The sequence below is a fragment of the Lissotriton vulgaris genome, chromosome 5 (genome assembly GCF_964263255.1).
Source record: "Lissotriton vulgaris chromosome 5, aLisVul1.2, whole genome shotgun sequence".
Classification (NCBI taxonomy): domain Eukaryota; kingdom Metazoa; phylum Chordata; class Amphibia; order Caudata; family Salamandridae; genus Lissotriton; species Lissotriton vulgaris.
In genome coordinates, this window is record NC_141693.1 from 1898298710 (window position 1) to 1898311399 (window position 12690).

The 12690-nt window shown below is 50.3% G+C and overlaps 1 protein-coding gene across 1 annotated transcript in view; it reads left to right on the plus strand.

Annotated features, from left to right (window-relative positions):
• Positions 1–12690, plus strand: part of LOC147717662 (E3 ubiquitin-protein ligase TRIM39-like) — a 112148-nt gene that overhangs the window by 29647 nt on the left and 69811 nt on the right. Inside the window, exon 3 of the mRNA XM_086924449.1 lies at positions 8344–8606. Coding sequence (XP_086780575.1) covers positions 8344–8606 — 263 coding nt within the window. The remainder of the gene's footprint in view (positions 1–8343; positions 8607–12690) is intronic.

The window sequence follows — 12690 nt, forward strand, 5'->3', positions numbered from 1 at the left end:
TGTGAACCACGCAGAAAGCACTTCATCACAATACTTATGCATTGCATTCACCAATGGTTGTTACACTTTGCATAAAGCCGTATATTGAACATCTTCTGCCATCTTGCATACACCTTTCCTGGGAGTTTATACTTTCTACATAAGCGTTATTGCCTGGAAATCCTAGCACACAAAAGGACCAGACTTATCAACGTTTTTTTATGGGCCCAGATGAGTGTGTTCTTCAGTGCCTTTCTCTCAACTTGTCCGGAATGCTATACCAGCTGTCACCATGTGAGCACCACCATAAGGACTGCCTCTTTTTTCTTATTTGTGACATTTGAAATTTGCCTCCTTTAGATGTGAATTACTAATAATACTTCAGATACAGTTTGAATTTGATGTGCAAGCATTTAGCCTAGTCACATTTTGTTTGGTTATTCCTGGTGTAGGTGCCCATTCAGATAAATTGCTTGCTTTCATAAATGGTGCCCCAGCTCCTTGATTCACGTGTAGATAGTTGGTAAATTGCCTTCACCTCATGAGTTACTGGCAGTAGTAAATGAGTATATCGTTGCAAAGAGGTTGCTTGTTTGCTTGCCATAGAAAAAAACATTTTAGGAGACTTCTTTCATACCTTTTTTCATAAATTTTACGTTAGGAAAATCAAGCTTATGTTATGACGAGTCAATGATGCACACACAGCTCCTTGAAGGGCAGCGCTACTCAGACACAGACAGAAGCTTTGAAGCTGCGAGCTTACAGTAGTGTCAAGGAGGCGTTGTTGATATTGACAAAGGCTAGACCAGGGCGGTGTGGGGGGTGCCGAACTTGAGAGGAGGGAGGTGGGTTGCTTCTCAGGTCACCACAGCAAGGCAGTGAAATAGAGACCTCTGTTAATCCAATTACCCCAGGGTGCCGATAAGCAAACCACCCTCTTAATGTTACTTGTATTACTCAGAGGCGCGGGAGCTCGCGAGTAAGTCAGCAATTAGATGGCTCAGTCAATCAATCAATCAATCAGTGACACTTGTAGAGCGCGCTACATACCCGTAGGGTCTCAAGGCGCTGGGGGGGGGGGGGGGGGCGCTACTGCTCGAACAGCCAGGTCTTCAGCTTCTTCCTGAAGGAGAGGTGGTCTTGGGTCAGGCACAGGTCGGGAGGGAGGGAGTTCCAGGTCTTGGCGGCCAGGTAGGAGAAGGACCTTCCTCCCGTAGTCGCTCTTCGGATGCGGGGGACAGCGGCGAGGGCGTGGTTGGCTGATCGGAGGTGGCGTTTGGGTGCGTAGAAGTTGATCCGGCTGTTGAGGTAGCTCGGGCCCTGGTCGTGTAGGGCTTTGTGTGCGTGGGTGAGGAGGCGGAAGGTGATTCTCTTGTTGACGGGGAGCCAGTGAAGGTCTCTCAGATGTCCGGTGATGTGGCTGGTTCGTGGGATGTCGAGGATGAGTCTGGCTGAGGCGTTCTGGATCCGCTGGAGTCTCTTCTGGAGCTTGGCGGTGGTACCGGCGTAGAGGGCGTTGCCGTAGTCCAGTCGGCTGGTGACGAGGGCCTGGGTGACGGTCTTCCTGGTCTCGGTGGGGATCCACCGGAAAATCTTCCGTAGCATGCGTAGAATGTTGAAGCACGCCGAGGAGACGTTGTTGACTTGTCTGGTCATGGAGAGGGAGGAGTCCAGGATGAAGCCCAGGTTGCGTGCATGTTCTGTCGGTTTGGGTGCGGTGCCCAGGGCGGGAGGCCACCAGGAGTCGTCCCAGGCGGAGGGGGAAGAGCCCAGGATGAGGACCTCCGTCTTGTCCGAGTTCAGCTTCAGGCGGCTGGTCGTCATCCACTCGGCTACCTCTCTCATCCCCTTGTGCAGGTTGGCTCTGGCGGAGGCGGGGTCGTTGGTCAGGGAGAGGATCAGCTGGGTGTCGTCGGCGTAGGAGATTATGCTGAGGTTGTGTTTGCGTACGATGGCCGCGAGGGGGCTCATGTAGACGTTGAAGAGAGTGGGGCTCAGAGATGATCCTTGAGGGACGCCGCAGATGACTTCGGAGGCCTCTGACTTGGACTCTCTGTGTTCTTCCGTCGAGGAAGGAGATGATCCATTCCAGCGCCTTGTCCTGGATTCCGATGTTGCTGAGGCGCTGTACTAGGGTGCGGTGGCAGACCGTGTCGAAGGCCGTGGAGAGGTCTAGGAGGATGAGGGCTGCTGTTTCTCCATTGTCCGTCAGGGCTCGGATGTCATCGGTGGCGGCGATGAGGGCGGTCTCGGTGCTGTGATTGGCTCGGAAGCCGGACTGTGAGGGGTCGAGGGATCCGTTCGTCTCGAGGAAGGCGGCCATCTGCTTGTTGACGGTCTTCTCGATGACTTTGGCTGAAAACGGGAGGAGCGAGATGGGGCGGTAGTTCTTGAGTTCGGTGGGGTCCGCTGTTGGTTTCTTGAGTAGAGCGCTGAGTTCGGCGTGTTTCCAGCTCTCAGGGAAGGTGGCGGTGTCGAAGGATGTGTTGATGATGTCTCGCAGGTGGGGTGCGATGACAGCGTCGGCCTTGTTGAAGACGTGGTGAGGGCAGGGGTCGGTCGGTGATCCGGAGTGGATGGAGTTCATCGTGCGGATGGTGTCTTCGGTGCTGATCGGGGTCCAGGCGTGGAGGGTGGTGGTGGGGGGTGATTGTTCGGTCATGGTGTGCGTTGGATGGTTGTTGAAGCTGTTGTGTATGTCCGCGATCTTGTTGTGGAAGTATGAAGCGAGGGAGTTGCAGAGGTCTTGCGATGGGGTGATGTCGTTGTTTCCTGCGCTGGGGTTGGAGAGCTCTTTCACGATGTTGAAGAGTTCCTTGCAGTTGTGTGCGTTGTTGTCCAACCGTTCCTTGAATGCTGTTTTCTTGGCGGCGCGGATCAGCTGGTGGTGCTTCCGGGTGGCAAGCTTGAAGGAGGTCCTGTTGTCCGGTGTAGGTTCCCTTCTCCAGACTTTCTCGAGGGCTCGGCAGTTCTTCTTGGAGCTCTTGAGTTCGTCGGTGAACCAAGGGGCTTTCTTGCTGCCGGGTCTGCTGGGCGGGGTCCTCAGCGGGGCGAGCTCGTCCGCGCAGATGGTGATCCACTTCGTGAGGTTGTCGGCGGCCTGGCTGGGGTCCGCTGAGCTGGCAGGAGGGTGCTGGCTCAGGGAGGTGGCGAGCTGGTCTGCTGTGATCTTGTTCCAGTTTCTGCGGGCGGCCTGTTGCTGGTGGTGGTGGATCGTCGTTCTCTTGAAGGTGAAGTGGACGCAGCTGTGGTCCGTCCATTGAAGCTCTGTGGCGTGGCTTAAGTCGATGTCTGTGCTGGATGAGAAGACTGCGTCGAGTGTGTGTCCGGCGAGGTGGGTGGGGGTGGACACCAGTTGCTTGAGTCCCAGGTTGGCGAGGTTGTCCAGTAGGGTGGTGGTGTTGCGGTCGTTGTTGTTCTCCAGGTGGAAGTTGAGGTCCCCCAGGAGGATGTAGTCAGAGGAGGGGAGGGCAAGCGGGCTGACGAAGTCGGCGATGTCCTCGCTGAATTGTGTGCGTGGTCCAGGGGGTCGGTAGATCAGGGTGCCTCTGAGGGTGGTGTTCGGGTTGGTGTGGATCTGGAAGTGCAGGTGTTCGGCGGTGGTCAGGGTGTTGTCGGTGCTGGTCGTGAGACGGATGGTGTTCTTGTGGATGATGGCGATGCCTCCTCCCATCTGGTTGGCGTTGCGGTCCTTCCGGACGATCTTGTAGCCCTCTGGGATAGCGATGGCGATGTCGGGAGCTGAGGAGGCGTTCATCCAGGTCTCCGTGAGGAAGGCGACGTCAGGGGCTGTGGCGTCTAGGAGGTTCCAGAGTTCGATGGCGTGTCTGTGGACGGAGCGGGTGTTGAGCAGGATGCACTTGAGGTGGGTGCTGCTGGTGTTCGGCTTGGCGGGTGCTGGTGCGAGGCAGGTCCGGATGCAGGTGAACTTGCAGGCGTGGCAGCTGAAAGGTCCGTGGGTGCGTCGTGGTGTGGCTTGAAGGCATTCTGGGAGTCGGCCGGAGTTGAGAGCGATGAGGGTGGCGGCGGAGTACGTCAGGCGGGTCGGTCGGGGTCTTCGGGGGCCAGGGGTCCTGGCGCTGGTCGCGATCCGTTCGCGGACGGGCGCAGACGGGCTTACCTTTGGCGCACAATCGGCGCGCCCGCTGCGCGTGACCGCTGCGCGTTCGCACGGTCGCCATATAAAGGCGAAGTGCGCGGGTGGGCGGAGCAGCTGGGAGGCGGGAGCGGGGAGGGAACAGAAAGAAAAAAGGGGCGGGGCTTGCGGTGGTGGCGGGGAGCGGGGAGGGAAGACGGAGGGCGGCGAGGGTAGGCGGGCAAACAGGAAGGACACAAGCTGAGAAAAAGAAAAATACAGAAAAAACAGAAGAAAACGCTAACACGGGCAAGGAAACAAGGAAACAATTTAGCAAGCACAAATGAAGGTCAAAACAAAAACAAAACAAATGACAACCGAGTCGGCCGGCAGCGAGGCAGGCAGCGAGGCAGGGACGGGCTGAGGGGCACACGCAGCAGCTGGTGGCCGTGCGGCGCAGGGGTGTCCCACAAGTGGGTCACACTCACCTGTGTCGCACGGTCGCCATATAAAGGCCAAGTGCGCGGGTGGGCGGAGCAGCTGGGAGGCGGGAGCGGGGAGGGAACAGAATGAAAAAAGGGGCGGGGCTTGCGGTGGTGGCGGGGAGCGGGGAGGGAAGACGGAGGGCGGCGAGGGTAGGCGGGCAAACAGGAAGGACACAAGCTGAGAAAAAGAAAAATACAGAAAAAACAGAAGAAAACGCTAACACGGGCAAGGAAACAAGGAAACAATTTAGCAAGCACAAATGAAGGTCAAAACAAAAACAAAACAAATGACAACCGAGTCGGCCGGCAGCGAGGCAGGCAGCGAGGCAGGGACGGGCTGAGGGGCACACGCAGCAGCTGGTGGCCGTGCGGCGCAGGGGTGTCCCACAAGTGTGTGTTGTGCACCTGCTGCTGAGATGGCCTGCTAAACCCAATCAAGTCTTAATTTATTTCTGCGTAATTAAAACCTGTTTAACTAATGATTTTGCAGGTTAGGCCCATGACAACGATGGCAGAACCCCTTAACCTTCGCAAAGAACCCATTGCAAGGTTTCTAGTTCTAAGCACCTTGGAAACCTATGGAGACTGGAGCTGAAAGGAATTGTTTCTCATTGCTTGGTGCACGGCGTGGCCTGTTGCGCACCTCGGAGCGCTGTAATCTACTGTCAGCTCGAGCGCAAGTGAACCCAAATAAATTATAAAGCCTGCTGCCACGGGCCACCTGTGCTGCGCGGCCACTGCCCCCAAACTAGTGGCGCCTGGGACGGGCCGCCCCTCCCCCGCCCAGACTGCCAGGCAGAGGCAGGCTGCCTGTAAAGTGTATCCCGCCGTCCAATAAGTTACCTACATTTTGAATTGAATCCTTCCTCCCCAGGCCTCCCCCCGCCCCCTCCCCTTATCTTTAGCTTCAGAGCTTGAAATTGGAGTGGAAAAATAGCGTATGATTAGAATAGAAAGCTGCCCTGCTGCATCATGCATGCCCCCTTATAATTAAAATTAAACATATATTCGGAATCGGCACCCCACCTCGCTCCTAGCCCCCGCCCCTCCCTTCGTCCACCGGAATAACAAAGTAAGTGTGGGAGCAGCTCAGCAGCTGACCCGACTGGGTCAGCTTAACTTGAAACTCTTAAAGTGCTTCACTTAATTTGGAGCTGGAGCTTCTTAGTTCTTCTTACCTTTATTCGTCGTGGGTGGGTGGTGGTGGACCGGCCGGCACAGCTGCAGCTCTGCTTCACACTGCACTGCCTGGTTGTTGTAACTTTGCTGCCTGCCTGCTGCAGCTTGCTACCAGGGCCAGCCAGGCCGCAGTCTGTAGTGCAGTGCACACAAGTCCTTGCAGTTGCTTGCTGCACTCACGCGACGTCACTCCACCAGGCAAAACCGCCAGTTGCAGGCAGCAGCAGTGTGCACACAGCCCCAGCCCAGGTGGTTAGTCGTCGTTGTGTGCGTTGGTCGGGCCGGGCCGGGGGCTAACTTAATGGACAGGACTCGGAGGACACACTTGTTGTGGCGTGCGAGGGGGAACGAACTGCGCAGCGCATTTATGCTGGGGCGTGGCTAGCTAGAGCCAACCAGTCACACTCACAGTGAAAAAAAAATCTGCGTGCACAGCCCCCGGCCAGCCCTACCCCCATCAGAACCTCCAGGCTCCATCCCGGCCCGGGCCCCCCGCCCCACCAACTGAATTTCCGCGGCCCGCCCACAAGTCAAACAAACTATCAACAACCCTCCATGATGATGAAAAACGAAACTTGACTTCACACATTATTTAATTAATTATATACATATTGTATTTATTATTCAATTTTATTTATATATTCTCTGCGCCTGTGGGGTATCATAGGGCACTTCGAACCGAGGTCATACGATGATGTTGTGGAGTCGAGTCAATCAAGTGAAATTATTTTCAGGGCAACAATAATATTCCCTCATTGTAGGAGTACAATGTTGGTGGGAGTGTGGAACGGGCGAAATATGTTTCAGGGCAGCTCAGCGTCAGCGGTAATTATTTAATTCTAAAGTCGCGTCACGTCAGCAGTTAAATGTTGCAGTGACAGTGTGCATTTATGCGGCGAGCCGCGAGGCGGACTGAGTCTGACTGAGACTCTCTCAGCTGAGCAGCAGTGTGAGCAATTTTTCAGGCATTAAATGGCGTTGTTCAATAACCGTGGTCGCAGTGCGCAGTTCAAGTTGGTGACATGACATAGTCAGTTAGATGAGTCACTGCCAGAGTCAGACACAGCGAGTAACTAGCGGGAGCAGCACCGCCCAGTCCGGAGCAGGCAGCGCACAGTGCAAGAGAGTCAGTGTGAAGAAGACTGACGCCGCAGCCACTGCGCACCGGTGAGTGTTGACATCCTCTGTGTTCTCTCTGTGTCACGTCACCCATGCTGCAGGGGCGGCCGCGGGGCGGGCCTGTGTGGCTGGCTGCCGCTGCACAGACAGTGTGTGTGAGACTGTGACAGAGAGAGAGTAAGAACAGAGAGGTACAATCAATCAATAAAGACGTTATTTACAATTACACATGGTCATCAATGTGGGTGTGCGCTGATTCATAGACCCGGCCCTGACATTTAAGTGCCGGTGCTAAGCACCGGATAGCACCGGCACAAATTAAGCACTGCTTGCCAACCATCCCCACCGATCAACCAACACCATAATGTTAATGTTGTGTGTATTTGTAAAGTGCACTATCACCAGCGAGGGTATCCTGGCTTATCCCTTCAGCAGCAGGGAAAAAAGGGCTATTAAAATGGGTAATAGTAAAATCTGAAAATTTAGTGCTTAGAAGTGGCCGAATTATGGCACGAAGCACTAGATAAAAACAAATTATTATCAAGTTGTCCACTCATCCAGGTGAAATACAGGAGCGGCTAGTGTAAGACAGTTGCTTCATCAAATCAAAACCGTTATGTATAATTAAAAATATATATAGTTGCACTCCTTCAGTGATTCTCTTTTTGATTCAATATAAATACAAGTAAACTCATAAACTGAAATAAGTTTCTGCCGTGCATCTTAAATGATCCATTTATAATCAACTGTTCTGGTGTAGATTTTAAATTGCTAGAGGACCCAGAAATACTGAAAAGTGACCTTGGAGAGCAACATGGAAATGCTTTCCGGTCCTAGCAAGAGTATTGTTTTTTTCAGGAGTGAAATGTTAAGGTCCAGAAATGTTTGTTAAAATCTGCCCTCTACGATAAATTTATCAACGTTTTGTATAGTAAGGTCTCCCTTCAGTGTGGCCTCCAGTGTAGTGGTGATTCTGTGTACCTTTCGATGTCATTTCGATTATTGTCTGGGCTTGGGAAGAGGGATTCATCTAAGCTAAATTCAGCTGTACAAGCTGAAGTCTCAAGTTATGATCCCACCTCCGATGACTAAATCATGCAATCCTCGGCACATCTCTTCTCACTGTGCCTTAGTTCCTTCCAGTAAGCTGCCAAAATGTATGTTTTACAAATAAGCTAACCCGACCTGTATAAAAAAAAACAGTCAACATTTAGCTGGGTGCTCCTGATCTAGCCTGTGGTTTTGAAGTTATACTGATGTCTACCTTGTTTCCATCCTCTTTGGTGTCTCATCTGCGCAGATCAAGAGGATTTCAAAAGGTTGTTCTTTAGTGATATGTCATTGCTACAATGAATATTGAAGGTAGTACTGCTTTTGTAACACAAGTTTCCATAAAACCCCATCTTATATATCCATGAGCGAGGTAGAAGTGTATACACTGTGCCTCAATCAATGTACTTACGAAAACCAAAGTCCTTGTATGTCTTGTCTTTCCTCTTTCGGCAGCACGGAACAAGACGGAAGCCAAGCAGCTGCAGAACTTGCGCCATGAAGCCACCTGCTCCATCTGCCTTGAATTCTTTAAGGACCCAGTAAGCATTGACTGTGGACACAACTTCTGCCAGGCCTGCATCACTCGCTGCTGGGAGGACTATGAACGTAACTTTCCTTGTCCACAGTGCCGGGCAAAATCTCAGGCCCGGAACCTACGGCCTAACCGCCAGTTAGCAAACATTGCAGAGATCACTAGCCAGCTACATATACCCAAGGTGAGGCTCCCAGGAGAAGAGATACAGGATCAGTAAATACATATAAGGCACTTGAACAAGAGAAAGTAACTTGAGAAGTTGGCCAGTGCAGTAGCTCGGTCTGAGAATATAAGGTATCCCAAAGGTATTTTATTCCGACCTAGTGGTCCTCTAGATTTGTCATGCCTAAGCTAGATATACCCTTTGGCATTTTCCAGCGTGTCATGTTTATGCGTCGTATGCCCTTTATTTTCCCGCTAAACCTAGCTATAGTGTACTTTTAAACCCTTTTGATGCGGTTATATTTTAGATCTTTGGTATTTATTTTTGATTGTATTTCCAGGAGTGATTGAAGAATGAGATTCTAATTACAGCATACCTAATAATCAGATATATTTTGGTCTTGGCTTAAATATTACGCCCTCCAAAAAAACTCTAACTATCATAGAGAACAGAATTGAAAACATAGCACAATGTTTAAGCAACAAAGGTGTCCAAGTAATCCAAGGTAAATTCAAAGAGAGTCCTCTTCAGATTTTGTCAATTTTTTCCTTTTATTAGTATTCAAATTTCATAAAAAAGATCATAAATTTACGTGCTGGGAGAATCTTTTTAATGAAATTTGATAAGGAAAAAATTGACGAAATCGGAAGAGGACTCTCTTTGAATTTACCTTGGATTGCTTGGACCCCTTTGTTGCTTAAACATTGTGCTATGTTTTCAATTCTGTTCTCTATGATAGTTAGAGTTTTTTTGGAGGGCATAATATTTAAGCCAAGACCAAAATATATCTGATTGTTAGGTGTACTGTAATTAGAATCTCATTCTTCAACAATTCTATTTTGGTTTCACACTTCGTGTGTGCCTATAGCACCTTGAGGTAGTAGGTGCTTTGAGCTTCTTTAGCAACCATTTTTTATGTAAAATCTGTCTTACCTTGTCTATATATATCACGTATTCACTTGTACATATAACAATATTGTCTTTGAATGAATGGTGCGGACGTTTCCTTTGTGAACACTACTACCTACTTTTGTTGTATATCCAAGAGTGATTATCCTTAAAAAAGAACAGTCTTTCTTCAGACCGGACAGACTTACTAGATTATTTTATAGTGTTCCAGGGCCATATTGAGCAATCCTATTTGGCCTGGCCAAGTTTGAAAGTCTTTTACTACTGAAGGTTGCCTAGTGGATTTTTCCCAGTGAGGGAAAAGCCTCTAACAACAATTTCTCATGTACTAGTTACCCTAGAGTGATTTTTTAATAAGTGGCAGTTGGCATGTACAAAGGGTGATAGGGCGGGTGGGACAAAAATAAAGAAAATAATTACATTTACCTTCCTGGCTCATTGTCCCCCTCGCTCGGGTATTCGAGGCAGGCTGCAACGCGGGACCCAGGAAATTGCACTAACTAATCCTGGTGGTTCTCGCATGCCGCATGAGGGCAGCGCCAGGATTGGAGAGAGCGGCCTCCTCCGGCGCTCCCGAGGACACTGGAGCCCTATGCTTTCTCTAACTAAGCTATCTTCGAGAGGTTAACATGGGCCTATCTGGCTAGCCATTGCAAAACAGCCGGCCAAAGAAACATTCACACTTTAAACTTGAAGTGCTCTGCTCTCTGCTGCTGCCAGTCAGCAGTGGTGCGCACCCATCCTGACGTTCGGCTTGGGGTTACTAAAAAATAAAATGGTAATAAATGAACTTTATTCCCATTTTATTCTTCATCTCTCCGGGCAATTTAGTTAGTGGAATGACGCTCCCCAGCCTTAACAGAGAAGCCACCCCGGTTTTTTATTATATTTCATACTTTGCAAGATGTGAATGGAGCAACTGTGCTTTCGGGTCCTATGTGCCCATCTGAGCCCAATGTCAAACTTCTACAGGTGGACTATCCCTTGGGACCGACTCCTTTGCTGCTGGCCTTCTCAGGTGTTGTCCTACACCGGCACTGCGGGCTCCACTGAAGCTGGTTCTCGATCCGGTTTCAGCTTCGACCCCAGATTACGATCCATCTTCGGTGACCGTTCTCCCCATGTTGTACTCCTCTCTCAAAAAGTGCATCTCAAGTTGAGGACTCTCCTCCAGTTCCTTTTCTTCAGTAGCAGTAATTCAGGAGGATGGAGGCCATTTTTAAAGCTATTTCGAATGCTGTATAAGACATTCACCTTGTTCAGCATTTTAATGATGTCACTCCATATTGTGCTGGTCTATACCTTAATACATAATTCCAGTCGTCGAGATTCTTCACTTGAATCTGCTTTGTATTTGCTTCTGGCGCCCCCTACCGAGTACAGTGCTTCATTTGCTGTAGTGGTGTAGGAGGGAGGCACCGGCAATTGGTATTGACACTCCCAATTAAGGAGACTAAGGGAGAGATACTTTAACCCAGTCTTCAGAGTTTTTATTACATATGTATGCAAACATTTCTCCAGGGGGCAAAAGGTATGGTGTTGGATTTGACCAAGGACTTCAGTAATGTCAAATAAAAAGTAAATGGGTTTCAAAGCATTGTATTTTTTTGTTTTTTTGCAGTCCCCCAACACAACGCTGAACCTCCGACAGTCCTCCAAACCTCTCATTCGGGCGTTAGAGGAGTATGTAGCCAATATAAGTTCTGCCCGACTCTAAACGAGGCAGGGCAGAACTTCAGTTTGGCGAGAGGGTACTCTGTCTATTCTGCGATGAAGAACCCTCGCCACCAAACTCTAAATCAGGCCTATAGCTTCAGAGGGGGAATTCTTTTCAGTTCACCACTAACTACAGTGTTTCCAGCACCTCAACCCTGGGCTGAACTTTTACTTTTTGCGACCCTTAATATATTCCCCTTCCCCCACATAATTAGAAGGTCTTTAAATTCTCTTCTTCATTTGGGTTTTCACAGTTTCCTCTCTTCTTCCTTTTGTCATCTTCTCTTTGTATTCAGAACGAGATTTCGTCTTGTTCGAGGCATGTGGGCTGCTGAATTCATGTCTTGGCATAGATCGCCGCCTAGTGTTGGGTCCGGATGTTTGCACCTTGTTGTCTTGGAAGAGTCTTCGAAGTATAAGGAGATAGGTGACTCCTCCCCTGGACTACAGTGTGCATGGCATCTTCTCCATCTTCAGATTGTTTTTCTCCGCCATTGGGTTCGGATGCACTTTGACAACTCCAACTTCGGGACCGAAGTTTTCCTATTTTCTAAAGCCAAAAACCTCATCATTTCGACGGTATTATTTCCGCACGGTAAGCCTCGACTCAACAACTCTTTCCATCCATCTCTGGTAGTCGACGCGGGCCGTTGGGCCTTTTCGACGCCACGTGGGCCTCCCGCCGATGGAAAGGACCTCATTCAAAAGATGCCCACAATGTCGATCCAAGTTTCCACATAGCGACAAGCATACAGTATGCAACAAGTGCCGGTCTCCGGAGCACAACGAGGAAGACTGTCCAGCTTGTGCTCCGTTCCGGTCGAAGAAAACTATCCGGAACGAAAAACATTTTCGACGACGAACATGAACTTTCAGAGGCAGCGGACTCCGACCTAGAGCTCGTCACAGTAGAAGACCAGTCTGACTCCGATGACGACATCCCACCGGGGCAAACCGTGAGTACTAAAGCCCCTACCCTGCCTCCACCTCCAGACAAGGCTCCGGTCAAAGCATCGCCAAGAGGCCTTAGCCGCGACCGAAACACCGCTTCAGAAGCCCCGCCTTCCAGCTCGGCTCCGAAGACCATTACCAAGCCTTCCTGTACCCCAGGACTGAGCAAGACTCTTCCCAAAAAGAGCGTAGACTCAAAGACGGCTGCACAGTCGCAAACAGGCCCGACACTAAAAAAGTCGTCGACTCGAAAAACACCGACTAACCAAAAAAGGTTATCAATCCGAAAAAGACTGTCGACCAGAAAAAGGGCGTCGATCCAAAGAAACACCGTCGACCCAAAGGAATCGACATGAACGAAGTCGTCGATCCGCACAGTGCCTCCGACCCGAAAAAGGCAGTCGAACCAAAAAAGGCAGTCGAGCCGAAAACAGCCGTTGACCCGAAAAAACACATTGAGCCGAAAAAGGCTATCGACCCGAAAAAACACACCGAGCCGAAAAAGACCGTCTAACATAAGGTTGTC